Source organism: Stomoxys calcitrans, chromosome 2, assembly GCF_963082655.1.
Source record: "Stomoxys calcitrans chromosome 2, idStoCalc2.1, whole genome shotgun sequence".
Taxonomy (NCBI): Eukaryota; Metazoa; Arthropoda; class Insecta; order Diptera; family Muscidae; genus Stomoxys; species Stomoxys calcitrans.
The window spans coordinates 18,597,079-18,613,734 of NC_081553.1; the positions used below are offsets into that span (position 1 = coordinate 18,597,079).

At 40.8% G+C, this 16,656-nt stretch overlaps 1 protein-coding gene across 1 annotated transcript in view; it reads left to right on the top strand.

The window, feature by feature from the left end:
• The window catches only part of LOC106092734 (uncharacterized), a 437,945-nt gene that overhangs the window by 306,822 nt on the left and 114,467 nt on the right, over positions 1–16,656 (top strand). The window contains exon 6 of the mRNA XM_059362614.1: positions 271–386. Coding sequence (XP_059218597.1) covers positions 271–386 — 116 coding nt within the window. The remainder of the gene's footprint in view (positions 1–270; positions 387–16,656) is intronic.

Here is a 16,656-nt window from a genome sequence, read left to right on the forward strand (position 1 = left end):
AAAAAGTATAACAAGCAAATCACTTGAGTATGTGTTTAAACATAACAAAACTAATAATCCGGTCTTCATCCTTTTTGGCTATGGCTCTGCTTCTGCTCAGGCCGTTAGTCTTGTCTTGGTTTTCATGTCCTTATTTTGGATGTATTGAACTTTATTTATGTCTGTCATCATCTTTTCACTTTTTTTTTTCTATTCGTTATGTCACCCATATATCTTATGGTTCATTTGATGTTTACCCCTTTCTTGTTATTTTCTTTTCTTTGCTCACAGAGGGTCGAGAAACTAAAAAACGCACAACTTTAGCCCGTTTGTTAAAAGGTTTAAAGACCGTAAATCGTCGAGATCGCGCCAGCCATCAAAATACCGCAGCTCAAGCCCAAGTCAGAGTAAGTACCACCCATCCATCACAAAACTTTTTTTTGTGTCATAAAACAATTTTTATCTTTGTCATACATATTTAGGTTTATATGTATCTGCAAATATTTATTTCGGATTTTTATAGTTGCCATTATATGGGAATTCTATAGATGGAATTTCAATCAAAGAAAATGTTATACAGACCAGTTAAAAGAATAAGGGATGTATTTTTTATTTCTGGCAAGAACGACCCATAGCTCTTCTAAAAAAATTTAAATTTAATTTTTTCATAATTTAGGAAAAAAAATCATAGAATTAAGGAAAAATTTATTTCAAATTAGTAAAATATCATTGCAGTTAGAAAATTTTTTTACTGTTGTTAAGAAAAATATCATTGAATTGATGAAAAAATTTTCATTGAAAAAAATATTAATTTAAATTAAAAAAAAATCATTGAAATTAAGAAAAAAATCATTAAATGTAAGAACAATTTGATTGAATTTAGTGAAAATAAAGCCTGATTTACATTTTTGGAAAAATGTCATTGAAACTAAGAAAAATTTCATTGAAATAAGAAAAAAAAAAATAAATTTCAATTAAGAAAGAAATATCGGCAAAACCGATTTCCTTGAAATTTTCACAGATTGTGTAGGTTGATCTGGAAGCAAACATAGGCTGTATAATTTTTTGATATCGGGAGGGGCAGACCCTTCCCCTTACCCCAAAAGTACTACCTAAAAATAAAAGTGTACCGATCGGGACAACATGGGATTCAAATGAAAGGTATTCAAGAGTGGAGTACGAATTTCACAATAAAAGATGGGTCCAAATACCTGTGAGGCTGTCCGATTCAAGTTTAAGCTCAATGATTAGGGGACTCCTTTTTATAGCCAAGTCCGAACGGCGTGCCGCGGTGCGACACCACTTTGTGGAGAAGTTTTACATGTCATAGTACCTCACAAATGTTGCCAGCATTTGGAGGGGAAACCACCGCTGAAAATTTGTTCTGATGGTCTCGCCAGGATTCGAATCCAGGCGTTCAGCTTCATAGGTGGACATGCTAATCTCTGCGCTACGGTGGCCTCCGAAATTAAGTAAATTCTCGTTGGTAGGTTAGGTTGAAAAGAGGGTGCAGATATTAATCGCCCCCATGCCACCATGGACCTACAGCTAAGCCAGTAATTGGCTTGTTGTTCGCTCAAAACAATTAAAATTAACCTCTAAAAGCATAATTTTAAGTTAGGAATTCAGTGTTATTTACAAAATCCTTAATTATTTTCTATATCACTCCCCTAAGTTGGTTCATCTCTGGTATCGTGTCCCCACCTAAGTACCGGTGTCTCTTAGCCGCGAAAGCCGGGCAATGACATGGGAAATGCTCCAACGTCTCATCATCTTCCCCACAGGCTCTACACATGCTATCACTTGCCGCACCGATTTGGCGTAAGTGAGATCGTAGTCCTATGTGTCTCCTTATGACACCAATAGCTATACTGACCTCCTTCTTACTTCCTTTCAGTAATAGCCTCGTCCTCTCACGATCCGGATCACCCATAGGCCTATCGTCGTCCTACCCTTTGTCGCCCACGCCCTTAAACACTTCTCTGGCCTTCACTACCAAATCGTTTCATTTCCCCTTACTCCGTTACTGCGGCACCCAAAGGATGCGGATTGTGGCACCCTAAGAGAAGGCGGTAATCTCCTTCTTACACAGCAAGTCTGTTCGTGACCTAACCCTCCTGATTGTTATTGCCGTTATGGGCATTTTACCGTCCGTAAAGATGTTCACAATCGACGTCCTCGAGTTAGTATCTCTGCCTGCAGGACCGTATTATGGTCAGGCAGTTTAAAACTCATCTGAGTCCCTGGGTTTTCAATGTAGACCCCCAGGCCCACTCTATTCTCTAGCTTTGATCCATCCATGTAACATGATCTTCCGGATGGCAATACTAGAGTTCCTTCAAGACTGTGCCGCTGGTAGCAGCGCCCCGCACTCGACCTCAAGTGTCGTCTCAGGTATCCGATCGGAGGCCTCTTCCCTTCCTTCCAGGTTTCCTATCGTCGCCTCGATTATACCGCGATGGTATGAGCTGCTCCCATCCTCAATCCATTCTCCCATCGTCTTAAGTCTCATAGCCACAGTGGGATCGCCTCCTCCACATGAAAATGTGGCTACAACTACAGCAACAACAACATTTTTGAAACCAGTAGAGATATTGCAGATCTCAAGCGGACTTTTTATAGGGACTTTCGAGCAGCCCAAACAATATTTCGGAGTACCGAGGTGATCAACTGTAGGGGCCTGTGAAAAGGCGCCCAGACGCCCGACTTCTCACTAAGACCCTCCATTCGATATCGCTGACTAACTGCGACTGCAATTGGAGCTATTCCATACACAAAGCATCCCAATATCCGCAATCTGTGGACGCTCGTGGTAGTTTCCAGCTAAGCTTCTCATACTGACGATGAACACCACTCAAATCGCAGCTCATAGTTACAACCCGTGTGGCGCTCATAGCCATAGGTTGTATTGAGGCCATTTATTTTTATACCCTCTACCATAGGATGGGGGTATACTAATTTCGCCATTCTGTTTGTAACTACTCGAAATATTCGTCTGAGACCCCATAAAGTATATATTCTTGATCGTCGTGACATTTTATTTCGATCTAGCCATGTCCGTCCGTCTGTCTGTCCGACCGTCCGTCCGTCTGTTGAAAGCAGCCAGCCGCTTGATATTTTGCACAAATACTTCTTATTTGTATAGGGTGGTTGGGATTGTCAATGGGCCAAATCGGTCCATGTTTTGATATAGCTGCCATATAAACCAATTTTGGGTCTTGACTTCTTGAGCCTCTAGAGGGCGCAATTCTTATCATATTGAAATTAAATTTTGCACGGAGTGTTTTGTTATGATATCCAACAACTGTGCTTCAGTAGGTTCAAATCGGTCAATAACCTGATATAGCTGCCATAGAAACCGATCTTGGGTCTTGAGTTCTTGAGCCTTTAGAGGGCGCAATTCTTATCCCATTTGGCTGAAATTTTTCATGAGGTGATTTATAAGGACTTCTAAGAAATATGCTGAGTATGATTGAAATCGGTCCATAACCTGATATAGCTGCCATATACACCGACCTCGTGTCTTGACTTTATTTGCATGAGACGTTTTATTATGACTTCCAACAACTGCGCTGAGTATGATTGAAATCGGTCTATAACCTGATATAGCTGTCATATAAACTGATCTCGGGTCTTGACTTCTTGAGCCTCTAGAGGGCGCAATTTTTATCCGATTGGATTGAAATTTTGCACGGCGTGTTTTGTTATGATATCCAACAACTGTGCTACATTAGGTTCAAATTGGTCAATTACCTGATATAGCTGCCATAGAAACCGATCTTGGGTCTTGACTTCTTGAGCCTCTAGAGGGCGCTATTCTTATTCGATTGGAATGAAATTTTGCACGGCGTGGTTTATTATAATATCCAACAACTTTGCTACATTAGGTTCAAATCGGTCCATAAACTGATATAGCTGCCATATAAACCGATCTCGGGTCTTGACTTCTTGAGCCTCTTGAGGGCGCAATTCTTATCCGATTTGGCTGAAATTTTGCATGAGGTGTTTTGTCAGGACTTCTAATATATGTGCTGAGTATAATTAAATTCGGTCCATAACCCGATATAGCTGCCATATAAACCGATCTGGGGTCTTGACTTCTTGAGCCTCTATAGGGCGCAATTCTTATCCGATTTGGCTGAAATTTTGCATGAGGCGTTTTATTATGACTTCCAATAACTGTGCTGAGTATGATTGAAATCGGTCCATAAACTGATACAGCTGCCATATAAACCGATCTCGGGTCTTGACTTCTTGAGCCTATAGAGGGCGCAATTTTTTTTCCGATTTGGCTGAAATTTAGCACGAAGTGTTTTTGGTTTGACCATCAACTACTGTGCAAAATATGGTTCAAATCGGTTTATAACCTGATAAAGCTCTCATATAAATCGATCTTGGATCTCAAATTCTTAAACCACTAGAAGGCGAATTTGTTATCAGATTTGGATGAAATTTCGCATGAAGTATTTTGGTTCGACCATCAACAACTGGGCCAAGTATGGCCCAAATCGGTTCATTATCTGATATAGCTCCCATATAAACCGATCGGGAATCTTGACTTCTTGAGCCTCTAGAGGGCGCAATTCCTATCCGATTTGGCTGAAATTTTGCATGAGGTGTTTTATTGCGACTTCTAATAACTGTGCCAAATATGTTTCAAATCGGTTCATAACCTGATATAGCTCCCATATGAACCGATCGGGGATCTTGACTTCTTGAGCCTCAAGACGGCGTAATAATCATCAAATTAGGCTGAAGTTTTGTACAATGGCTCCTCCTACGACCTCCAACATACGTGTCAAATATGGTCTGAATCGGTCTTTAGACTGATACAGCTCCCATATAAACCGATCTGCCTATATTACTTCTTGAGCCCCTAAAAGGGAAAATTCTTATTCGAATTGGCTGACATTTTACACAGGTCTCCAACATTTAATTTAAGAGTGGTCCGAACCGGACCATATCTTGACATCGCTCTAATTGCAGAGCAAATCATTTCTTTTATTTTATTTTTTTTGCCTAAGAAGAGATGCCGGGAAAAAACTCGATAAATGCGATCCATGGTGGAGGGTATATACGATTCGGCCCGGCCGAACTTAGAACGCTTTTATTTGTTTTTTGATACATTATATTGGGTTGCCCAAAAAGTAATTGCGGAGTTTTTAAAAGAAAGTAAATGCATTTTTAATAAAACTTGGAATGAACTTTAATCAAATATACTTTTTTTACACCTTTTTTCTAAAGCAAGCTAAAATAACTGACAGAAGAAAGAATGAAATTACAGAGTCACAAGTTGTGAAAAAATTTGTCAACGCCGACTATATGAAAAATCCGCAATTACTTTTTGGGCAACCCAATATGTTTAAATCTTATCCCACCTGGCTTGTAGAAAATAGAAAAAAAATGTTATGTCCAGCTCTGGCCAGTTGGCCGGTTTTCTCATTGGCATCAAATCCCTTATAATCGGATATGCAAGTTTGAAATACTGAAAGAGATAGGAGATATAGGAGAGGAGAAATTTCTCGGTTGCCTAATGATACGTTTCTGGAAATGTTGATCCTGACTCTTCAATCATTTTTCTATATTTAAGGCATTACAGTGATGTTTGTGCAGAAAAAGCACCCAGTTGATAGGACTACTTATGTCTACAACTTTTTTAAAGATGAAATTTTAAAAATATTTTTGTTTGTTGTATTGTCAACACGATTGATTTTTTTACATTTTGCAAAATCTGTAAGCCTTTTTTTTCAATAAAAATTCCCATTAGTTATTATTATCGTTGTTGTTTTGTTTTGCCCATAAAAACCAACTACATTTAAATTTAATTCGTCTCTCTGACTCCAAAGTGGTACAAAACATGGAACATAAAACACTTTTAAAGTCAATGGCTCGAACATTTGTACATCCATTTGTGTGTGTGTGTTTTTTTTAATAAATTTGTATGCATCATAAGCACACAAATACATATGTTCAAGTTTTTACATAATCAGACAGTAACACTATATCATCGCAATCAACGATTATCATAAAATATTTTAAATATTTACATACTCCATTTTCTGTGTGGGTGAGTGTGGAGGCAATCGGAGCAGAAATTGCAAGAGTATGTGTGCCTGTGTATGGGTACTACAATTGTTGTTACTGTTTTGTGTCCCTGTCTTCATTGTTCTCTCTCTCCACACCCCTGCCCCCCCACAGTGTTATTGTTTGTTAAATTTTAATGTTAACCAGACACATACATATAAATACTTACAGTCACAGCGACACTCTCACACCCCCTCACATATGCAGAAATTTCTTCTTAACGTATATGTGTGGTTTTTTCATTCGCTCAAAAGCTTCTCAATCTTTGGGGTGTGGGAGTTCAGGGCCGTAAATTTGTTTCGCATAAATAAATGCTGTGTCCGTCCATCCCTCCATCCATCTGTCTGTACTTTTTCGTCTGTTTGTCTGTCTGGCAACATTGAAGAACAATTTCTTTTTAGCTTTTTTCGACAGTTGCCTTTCTTTTCGTTTATTCGCATGATTTTGTTTCGTGTGTGTTTGTTTTTGTTTTGCCTGCGCCCGCTGTATCTTTTACCAACAATAACAATAACAACAACAACAGCAACACACAACAATAAAAAAATAACGACGACAACAACAACATAAGCAAATTCATTTCTTTTAACATTAAGCAACCAACCAAGCAACATCGTTATGCTAAGTTTTTTTTTTTTTTTTTAGACATGTGTGTAAATGTACTTGTAGCGGGGGGAGGAAGGATTGCTTATTGCAATTCCATTGAGGGTGGTATGGCAAGTGATGGGCGGCAAAATAGGTGTTCGTTTTCCACGGTTCAAAACTCATTTTTTTTGCGATTACTTTATTGAAAAAATACAAAAATCTTTGTTTGTTTGTTTGTTTGTTTGTTTGTTTGTTTGTTTGTTTGTTTGTTTGTTTGTTTGTTTGTTTGTTTGTTTGTTTGTTTGTTTGTTTGTTTGTTTGTTTGTTTGTTTGTTTGTTTGTTTGTTTGTTTGTTTGTTTGTTTGTTTGTTTGTTTGTTTGTTTGTTTGTTTGTTTGTTTGTTTGTTTGTTTGTTTGTTTGTTTGTTTGTTTGTTTGTTTGTTTGTTTGTTTGTTTGTTTGTTTGTTTGTTTGTTTGTTTGTTTGTTTGTTTGTTTGTTTGTTTGTTTGTTTGTTTGTTTGTTTGTTTGTTTGTTTGTTTGTTTGTTTGTTTGTTTGTTTGTTTGTTTGTTTGTTTGTTTGTTTGTTTGTTTGTTTGTTTGTTTGTTTGTTTGTTTGTTTGTATGTTTGTGTGTTCCTTATAGACTAAGAAACGGCTGAACCGATTTTCTTAAAATTTTCACAGATGGTGCATAATGATCCCGTGCTGAAAATAGGGTACTAAATTTTTTGAAATCTGAAGGGGGCGGACTCTCCTCCTTACCCTGATTTTCAGAAACGCCAGATCTCGGAGATTGGTATTGCGATTTAAGCGAAATTTTGTGTGCTCTCATAAAGTACCCTAAATATAAAAATTTGGTATCCAAATTTCGGATGGGGTACCTAGGGGGGCTGCCCCACCCTAAAACCTACCAAACATATATTTAGACCAATCACGACAATATGGGACTCAAATGAAAGGTATTTAGGATAAGAAAACGTATCTGATATCCAATTGTCGGACCAAGTGTTAGGGGGACCACCCCAACCCCCAAAACACCCCTAAATGGGACATATTTACCGACCATGGCAATATTGGACTCAAATGAAAGGTATTTGCGAGTAGAATACGAATCTGATATCCAAATGGGGGACCACGTTTCTGGGGACCGACCCCTTCCCCAAATAAAACTCCCCAAACAAGACTTATTTACTGACTCAAAGCCCCATGGCTTAAATAAAAGGTATTTGAGTGAAGAATTTGAATCTGATATCCAAATATGGGACCAAGTGTTTGGGGGGACGCCTCTCCCCAAAAATATCCCCCAAAGGGACAATTTTATGACCATAGCAATATGGGGCTCAAATAAAAGGTCTGTGGGAGTAAGGCAGGAATTTGATATCAATATTCGGGAAAAGTGTCTATGGGGCCACCCCACAACACCATCCAAATAGTAAGTATTTGCTGACTATTGCAATATGAGGTTCAAATAAGAGGGTTTTTAGAGTAGAGCACGAATCTGATATTTATTTTCAAGGCCAATTTACTGAGTGGCCTCCCATCCCCCAAAACACCCCCCAAGCCGATCATGTTTGCCGACTATGGAAATATGGGGCTCAAATTAATGGTATTTGAAAGTAGACCACCTATCTGATATCAACATTAGGGACCAATTCTCTAGGGGACGTCCCACCACCAGTGTAAGGGGGACCACCCCAATCCCCAAAACACCCCCAGATAGGACGTATTTGGTCACCAAGACAATTCGGGCCTTGAAGAGAGTGGAACTAAATATTTATAGTTTTTAGGGGCAATACCCCAAACCAGACACATTTGCTGACTTTTGCAATAAGGAGTTTAAATGAGCTTAAAAAACGAATTTGATATCCAATTTTGAGGCCAATGGCAATATGGGGTTCAAATAAATGATGTATAGATATATGAGAAAAGAGCACGGTGCTGATACATTTTCAGGGCTTAGTGTTGGAGGACCATCCCACTCCCCAAAACACCCATAAACCGGGCATATTTACCGACCATGTCAATGTGGAGCTTAAATGAAAGGAATTGGGGGGTAGAGCAAGAACTGATACCCACTTTCGGGACCAATTTTCTGGGGGTCTACCCTTTTCCCAAAATACTTCACAAACAGGAATTTTTTACTGACCATTGCAATATGGGGCTCAATTTAGAGGTTTTTGGGAATAGAATAGGAATTTCATATCCAAATGTAGGTTCATGTATTTAAATAGAATATCACCCTTTCCCCCAAACACCCCCCAAAGGGTAAAAATTTTTCGACCATGCCAACATGTGGTTCTTATGAAAGGTATTTGAGATAAGAAAACGAATTTGGTAACCAATTTTGTGGCCATGTGTTTGGGAGGCTCCTCATCGTGTAAACTCCCCTAAACCAATGGCAATATGGGGTTTAAATAAATGGTATTTGAAAGAAGAGCACGATGCTGATATTTTTTCAGGGCCAAGTGTCTGGGGTACCACCTCACCGCCGAAAACACCCCTAAATCAGATATCATGGGAATATCGGGCTGAAATAAAGTATTTTAAGAATGGAGTACACCTATATGGGATTCAGATAAAGGGACTTGTATTGTTAAACTGTTAGACAAGCGATATACCATTTCCATAGCATGGTATTTCAGTAAAATTTCTTTAATTGGCGAAAAAAAAATATTCAAAGGAAAATTTTGTTCCGTATAAAATAAAAGAAGGCGCAGCGGAGCTGGCCCGGGTCAGCTAGTCTACCATATAGAAAAACATCTCGTCTTCCTTCCTTTAGAAAGAAGAATGTTGAAGATTTTCAGGAATGTTTGATTTGTGTTTACTTGCTGGTTTGTCTGTCTCTCTGTCGGTCTTTCATATTCTTTTGCATGTCGGGCAACATTCAAGCCAATACCTCAACAAAGCATTAAGCTCTAATTTTAGAGAATAATTATCCCCAAGACTTTGAGAAATTTTGTTTTGCTGTTAGCTTTAACCAAAACCAGAAATTTTGCCTTAAACTCAGACAAAATGTTTGGGCGAATAATTTTAATTGAAATTATGCCTTATGGTAATTTCCCCTCAGCCAAAATGATAAACAAAAAATAATGTTGTTGCAAATAATTTCAAAATGAAGTGGTATCTTCTCACACTTGCCTCGTATTTGAGGAATCTCATATCAAAGAAAGCTTTTAATATCCACATATAAGAAAAGTAATGCCTGCCAGTATATTTACTTAACTGTGCCAAAAGGAAGTGGTGGGAGTTTGGGTGGAGGTAGAGGTTGGGGAGAAGGGGAGTTTTGGGGGGATCTACCCCAACGGATATGGGAATGTTTTGGTAGCTTTGGATGGTTGGATTTTGCCAACATATAAAGAGGCCTTGCATTCACCAACCTTGCCTACCTCCCTTTGTCCCCCTAAAAATCTTAAAAGAAAAATTCCAGCCCTTGAAGCCATTACATTGTGGAACCTCTAATTTTTTTTCGGGTGATGCTGCTGCTTTTCTTTTTATTATTTGTTTTTATTTCTTGGATTTTGTGTAAGGGTGTGTGTGTTTTTTTTTTGTTAGACTTCCTCGGTTTGTTGAAGAAGATTCACTGAATAACTGAGAATATTAAAGTTATGGTTATATGCTAAATAATAAAAATAAAAAGAACACAAATCTCCCCGGTCCGGGTAACATCAATGACCTTTTTTGTTGCTTTTTGTTTCCCTAAAAACACCAGCCCATTCCCCTCCCACCACGCATCGATGGTGGCCACAAGAAGGATATCTGTGGGGTGGGGAAAGTAGACTTCAGCCTCTTGCTTGTCCTTGTTGTTTAATCCCCAAACTAAAAATGTTAATTTAATCAAAAGGAAAAACTGTGGTTTGTGTATACCACGTTCGGGTTTGGGGGTTCTACGATGTTGCCCATCTCTCCTGTTGGAGTGGGAAGGGGGGTCTTGCTTAGTGCTGCTGGTTAAAAAGCCATATTTTGTGCAGCCCCCATCCAACAGCAAGCTCAGAAAACAAAGGCCCAAAATGCAAAAGCAACAAAGTACGGTTGCGTTTTTTTTTTTTTTGGCGGGGAAATTTAAAATGGCTTTGGTTCAAATGCAGTGTTGCCATTGAGAGCCATGTATTGTTAGTATTGTATTTTGAAAACTATAAATAACTTTAAAAAAAAAATTTTTATTCCGCACCATAAAATGGGGGTGTACTTACATCGCCAGTCCGTTTATAACACACAGTTTGTAGCATTACATAAGTAACACATATATATTCTTGGTCGTCATGATGTTCTATTCTAAATCGATTTGGCTATGTCCGTCAGCCTGTCTGTCCGTGCGTCCGTCCGTCCGTCCGCCCGTCCGTCCATTGTTAGTCCATCCGTCCGTCCATTGTTAGTCCATCCGTCCGTCCATCCGTCCGTCCATCCGTCCGTCCATCCGTCCGTCCATCCGTCCGTCCATCCGTCCGTCCATCCGTCCGTCCATCCGTCCGTCCATCCGTCCATCCGTCCGTCCATCCGTCCGTCCATCCGTCCGTCCGTCCATCCGTCCGTCCATCCGTCCGTCCATCTGTCCGTCCATCCGTCCGTCCATCCGTCCGTCCATCCGTCCGTCCATCCGTCCGTCCATCCGTCCGTCCATCCGTCCGTCTATCCGTCCGTCCATCCGTCCGTCCATCCGTCCGTCCGTCCATCCGTCCGTCCATCCGTCCGTCCGCCCGTCCATCCGTCCGTCCATCCGTCCGTCCATCCGTCCGTCCGTCCATCCGTCCGTCCGTCCGTCCGTCCATCCGTCCGTCCATCCGTCCATCCGTCCGTCCATCCGTCCGTCCATCCGTCCGTCCGTCCATCCGTCCGTCCATCCGTCCGTCCATCCGTCCATCCGTCCATCCGTCCGTCCATCCGTCCATCCGTCCGTTCATCCGTCCGTCCATCCGTTCGTCCGTCCGTCCATCCGTCCGTCCATCCGTCCGTCCATCCGTCCGTTCATCCGTCCGTCCATCCGTTCGTCCATCCGTCCGTCCATCCGTCCGTCCATCCATCCGTCCGTCCATTCGTCCGTCCATCCGTCCGTCCATCCGTCCGTCCATCCGTCCGTCCATCCGTCCGTCCATCCGTCCGTCCATCCGTCCGTCCATCCGTCCGTCCGTCCATCCGTCCATCCGTCAGTCCATCCGTCCGTTCATCCGTCCGTCCGTCCATCCGTCCGTCTGTTCATCCATCCGTCCATCTGTCCATCCGTCCATCCGTCTATCTGTCCATCCGTCCATCTGTCCATCCGTCTATCTGTACTACGACATTCAACAAACGTGCTAGATATGGTCCGAATCGGTTCAAAACCTGACTGTGAAGGCCGGTCGGATGGACGAACATGGTTCACGATTATTCCGACGTGATATTCGTAAATCAATAATCGAAACGCGTCCACCAATGAAGCTATTAAAAAATAAGCTTCTTTCTTATTACCATATGTATCTCACCAGTACAATTTGTTTATCCACTACCAAATACCTTTTATTGAACCCCATGTAGCCATGATTGACATATATTCACATTTTGGGATTTTTAATACCATCTTCGTAATCTAGTCCTGAAAACCTTTTATTTAAGTCGCACTTAGGACGGTTTTGATTTTGGGACGGCCTCCTTGGTAATTTCACCCAATTTTTAATATTCGATAGTCATATTCGTACTCTACTCTCTAATATCTTTCATTGGAGTCCCATATGGTCCTGATCGGTCCACTTATGATTTTGGGCGGTTTTGGGCTTGGGACGGCTCTCTAGATACTTGGATCATACTCTACTCTCGTCCTATACTCATTGGTCCCATATTGTCCCGATCGGTCCACTTTTTATTTCAGGTGTTACTCTTGGAGCGGCGCCCTATTTACTTCGATGCAATTTTTGACACCATATTCGTATTCTTCTCCCGAAAACTTTTCACTTGAGTCCCATATTGTCCCGATCGGTCCACTTTGATTTTGGTGGTATTTTAGGGTGGTTTTGGGCTTTGGATAGCTCTCTAGGAACTTGTACCCATTTTTAAATATCATATCCATATTCTACTCCCAAATAGTTTTATTTGAGTCCCATATTGTCCCGATCGGTCCACTTTTGATTTTGAGCGCTACATTTGGGGCGGTTTTGGGCTAGGCGTACCTTCTAAGTACTTGGACCCAATTTTTAATACCATATTCTTATTCGATTCTCAAATTTCTTTCATTTGAGTCCCATATTGTCCCAATGGGTAAATATATCCTTCCGGCGGTTTTGGGGGGTGGTGAGGCCCCTCAATACAATTTTTGTGTTAGATGTGTACTCTACTTTTAAATACCTTTCATTTGAAATCCATATTGCCCAAAGTGGTAAAAGTGTCCTGAGGTGTGGTGTTTTTGGGGGTGGGGAACCCCTCAAAACTTACTGTGACATTTTTATGCCAAGTTCGTACTCTACTATTAAATACTTTTCATTTCATACTCATATTGTCCCAATCGGTAAACATGTCCGTGCAATGGTCAGCAAAAGTCCTTCTAGGGATGTGGTGGACCCCCATAGACTTGATCTCAAAAGTGAAAGTCAATTTCGTGCTCTACTCTCAAAGATATTTCATTAGAGATCCATATTGCCATGGTCGGTAGTTATGTCCGATTCGAATTTGATATCCCACAATTGGATATCGGATTCGTTTTCTGCTCTCAAACACCTTTAATTTGATACCCATATTGTAGTAAATGGTCTGTATATCGGTTTGGCGGGTTTTGGGTGTGGGCGGCCATCCTAGGCAGCCCATGCCAGATTTAAAAACTAGCCGAACCGGGCCCACTCCGCCGCGCCTTCTTTAACTCTCTTATTTCTTCTTAGGGTGGGGACACTTCACCCTGAATGTGGATATCGAATTCATGCCATTGAAGCCTATGTCCGCCTATGACGCGGTGATTATCCCCACTTAATGCTGGCGACATTTGCGAGGCGGCAATGCCATGCATGGTCTTGTAAAAAATTCTTCCCAAAGAGGTGTAGTACTATTAGTAGGACACGGCTATAAAAATGGTCCCTTATTATTGATAAATTATATTGAATCGAAAAGCACTCATTGATTTACAATTTACAAAACCACTCTACTCCCAAATACCATTCTTCCAAGCCCCATATTTCCGTGGTCGAAAAATATGTCCCGTTTTTCGAACCGTTTCTTTTATGAAGATTTGGGCGATATTTTACTTTTCGCAAAGTTTCATGGTCTTTGTTTTTTTCCCAGAAAAATATTTCGCATATTCTTTTAGAAGTTTTTAGCGCAGTAGTGACTCCCTAAAAGGCGGCAACACTGTTCTTTGGAAATCTCCAACAATAAATATTTTTATATCCGTAAGCAATTAAATTTTGCGTCCTTACCCCTGCCCAGTGTTGGGTGGGAGTAAGGGACAAAAGGTGGAGTGGAAGGCTTTACTCTTCCTGCAATGGCCGTATTTCCTGCAACAAAACGAAGGATACATTTAAGCGTGTTGTATGAACAACGGGCCTACAAGGACACATTGTTGAGATTCTCTGTAAGTAAAAGAGTAACTCACTATGTGTGTGTGTGTGTGGGCTTGTTAACCGCCCTGGGAGGGATTGAGATTTTTTTTATCAAGGCCTTGTATAATTGTGTGTGCTGCAATGGTGGATACCAGATTTACCTTGTATTTGTTCAGAGAGTATGAGCCTTGTCCTGCGGTAACTCTTTGTCTTCTATGGCTGTTCTGTGTCACAGAGTTTCCTGCTACCACTACACAGGGGCTGCCAGAAACTTGACATTATTAATTAGAGGTTAATGCTTATCTTATATTTCACAAGTGCCTTGCCGTTCAACCGTCACTCTGTCTCTCTCTCTCTCTCTCTCTCGCTCGCTCTCTGTCTGTCTGTGTGCTTAATACGGGCAATGGCAATGTTTGTTGGTTATGTAATGGGAAACCAATGACGCGTCTTCTGTCACCAGCTAGCAGGTGATAAAGCACGCAATGTGCCACCAAAAGGTTGCTCCTTTTTCAGCAGCTCCAAAGATTTCGCTTTTATTTGCCTTTATAGACACATCAGGGGGTTGGCAGTGGAGTGGGTTAGGTAAATTGAATAGGGGCTCTGTTATGGCAAAACGGTTACAGTTTGTTTTAAAATCTAATTAAGGTGACGATAATCAGTAGAATGGCTTGAAGTGGAAATGGATGCATGAAAGTGCATTGGAGATGGTTTTTTTAAGAATGGGCTTCATGGCCACCAATGCTTTAGGAAAGCATGGTCATTTTTCTTTTTCGTTTTTTCAAACAAGAAGAGGCTTTTGGATGCATTTCTTCAATAGCTGTTGCAATTAATTAAAGCTGCTTTTTTTTGCAAAAATAAATTGAATAACCTTTCAACCCCTCAAGGCCTTTTAAGGATGTGTTTTTTTTTTTATTTTCCTTCTATTAGATTTTGAAGGCTGTGCTTGTGTTGGCCTATCTTTGTATTTGAAGAGTTTGTAAGATTTATGAGGCTCCCTTTCTCTCACTCTCTCTCTGCCTCTCCTTGTCCGTCTGCCTTTGTTTGCTTGGGCAATTATTTTGTAGTTAATGACGCCGTAAACCAACATTTAATGTACTGTGGAGACAATTGAACTTTCCTTATTGTCAAAATAAATCAAATACCTTTCAAATGGGGCTAATTTGTCTTATTAAATGTGGCATTTCAGGAGAGAGTGAAAAGTTTTTCTTTTGGGGGCAAAATGGAGTACCTCATAATTGCATTTAAGGTTCTCAGTAAAGTGAATATAAGACCAATACTTACTTGCGCCTCAGTAGTTTGGGGGACTGCTATGGGGAAAAAAGTGCAACATAAGGGCCTACGACAGGTTCAGATAACATGTTGTCTTGGCATAGGCTGAGCGATGAGGACCACGCCCACAAGGACACTGGAGACTATTCTAGTTATCCGACCCATCGACATGCAGATTAATTGTGAGGCAGCCACTGCAGCTATGAGGCGATGGGAGAATGGATTGAGATGGGAGCAGCTCATACCACCGCGGTATAATCGAGCCGACGATAGCAAAGCTGGAAGGAAGGGAAAGGTTTCCCATCGGATACCAGAAATGAACCTTGAAGTCGAGTGTAAGGCACTGCTGCCATCGGCACAGTTTTGGATTGACGCAATCCTAAAATTCCCATCTGGAAGATCATGTTACATGGATCAAAGCTAGAGAACAGAGTGGGCCTGGGGGTTTACATTGAGAACCCAGGGACTGATATCTGTTTTAGACTGCCTGACCATAATAATGTCCTGCAGTCGGAGATCCGGTGCCCGCTGGGTACTTCGACTCAAATTTTAATACCAAATTCGTTTTCAGGCCTCCAAAACCTTTCATTTGATACCTATATTGTCTCGATCGGTCCTCTTTTGATTTTGGATTGTGATTTTGACATAAGGGGGAGGGTCCATCCCCCTTCCGATACCAAAAAATTATATAGCCTATGTTTCCTTCCAGACCAACCTACACAATATGCGAAAATTTCAAGAAAATCGGTTCTACCGTTTTTCAGTCTATACGGAACAAACAAACCGGGAGTCCCATATATCTATGATTGGCTAATGTGCCCATATTGGTCGTTTTTGTGGATGCGGGGTGACCCCTTATACTTCAACATGAATTTGTACGCCAGATGCGTTATCTACTCCTGCATACTTTTCATTTGATACCCGTATTGTCCTTATCGGTCCACTTTTGATTTTGGGTGGTGTTTTTAGGGTAACGGTGGAGGGTCCGCCGCCTTTCGTTGTCAATAACTAATAAAGCCTATTCCTACCTCCTTAACATATTAGTAATCTACTCCCGAATACCTTTCATTTGAGTCCCATATTGCCATGATTGTCAAATAAACCTTTTTTAAGGGGTTTTGGGGGTGGGGCGGCACCCCAGGTACTTGGACCCAACTTTTATTAAGAAATTCGTACTCTACTCTTGAATACCTTTCATTTGATACCTATATTGTCCCCATCGGTCCACTATTGATTTTGGGTTGTGTTT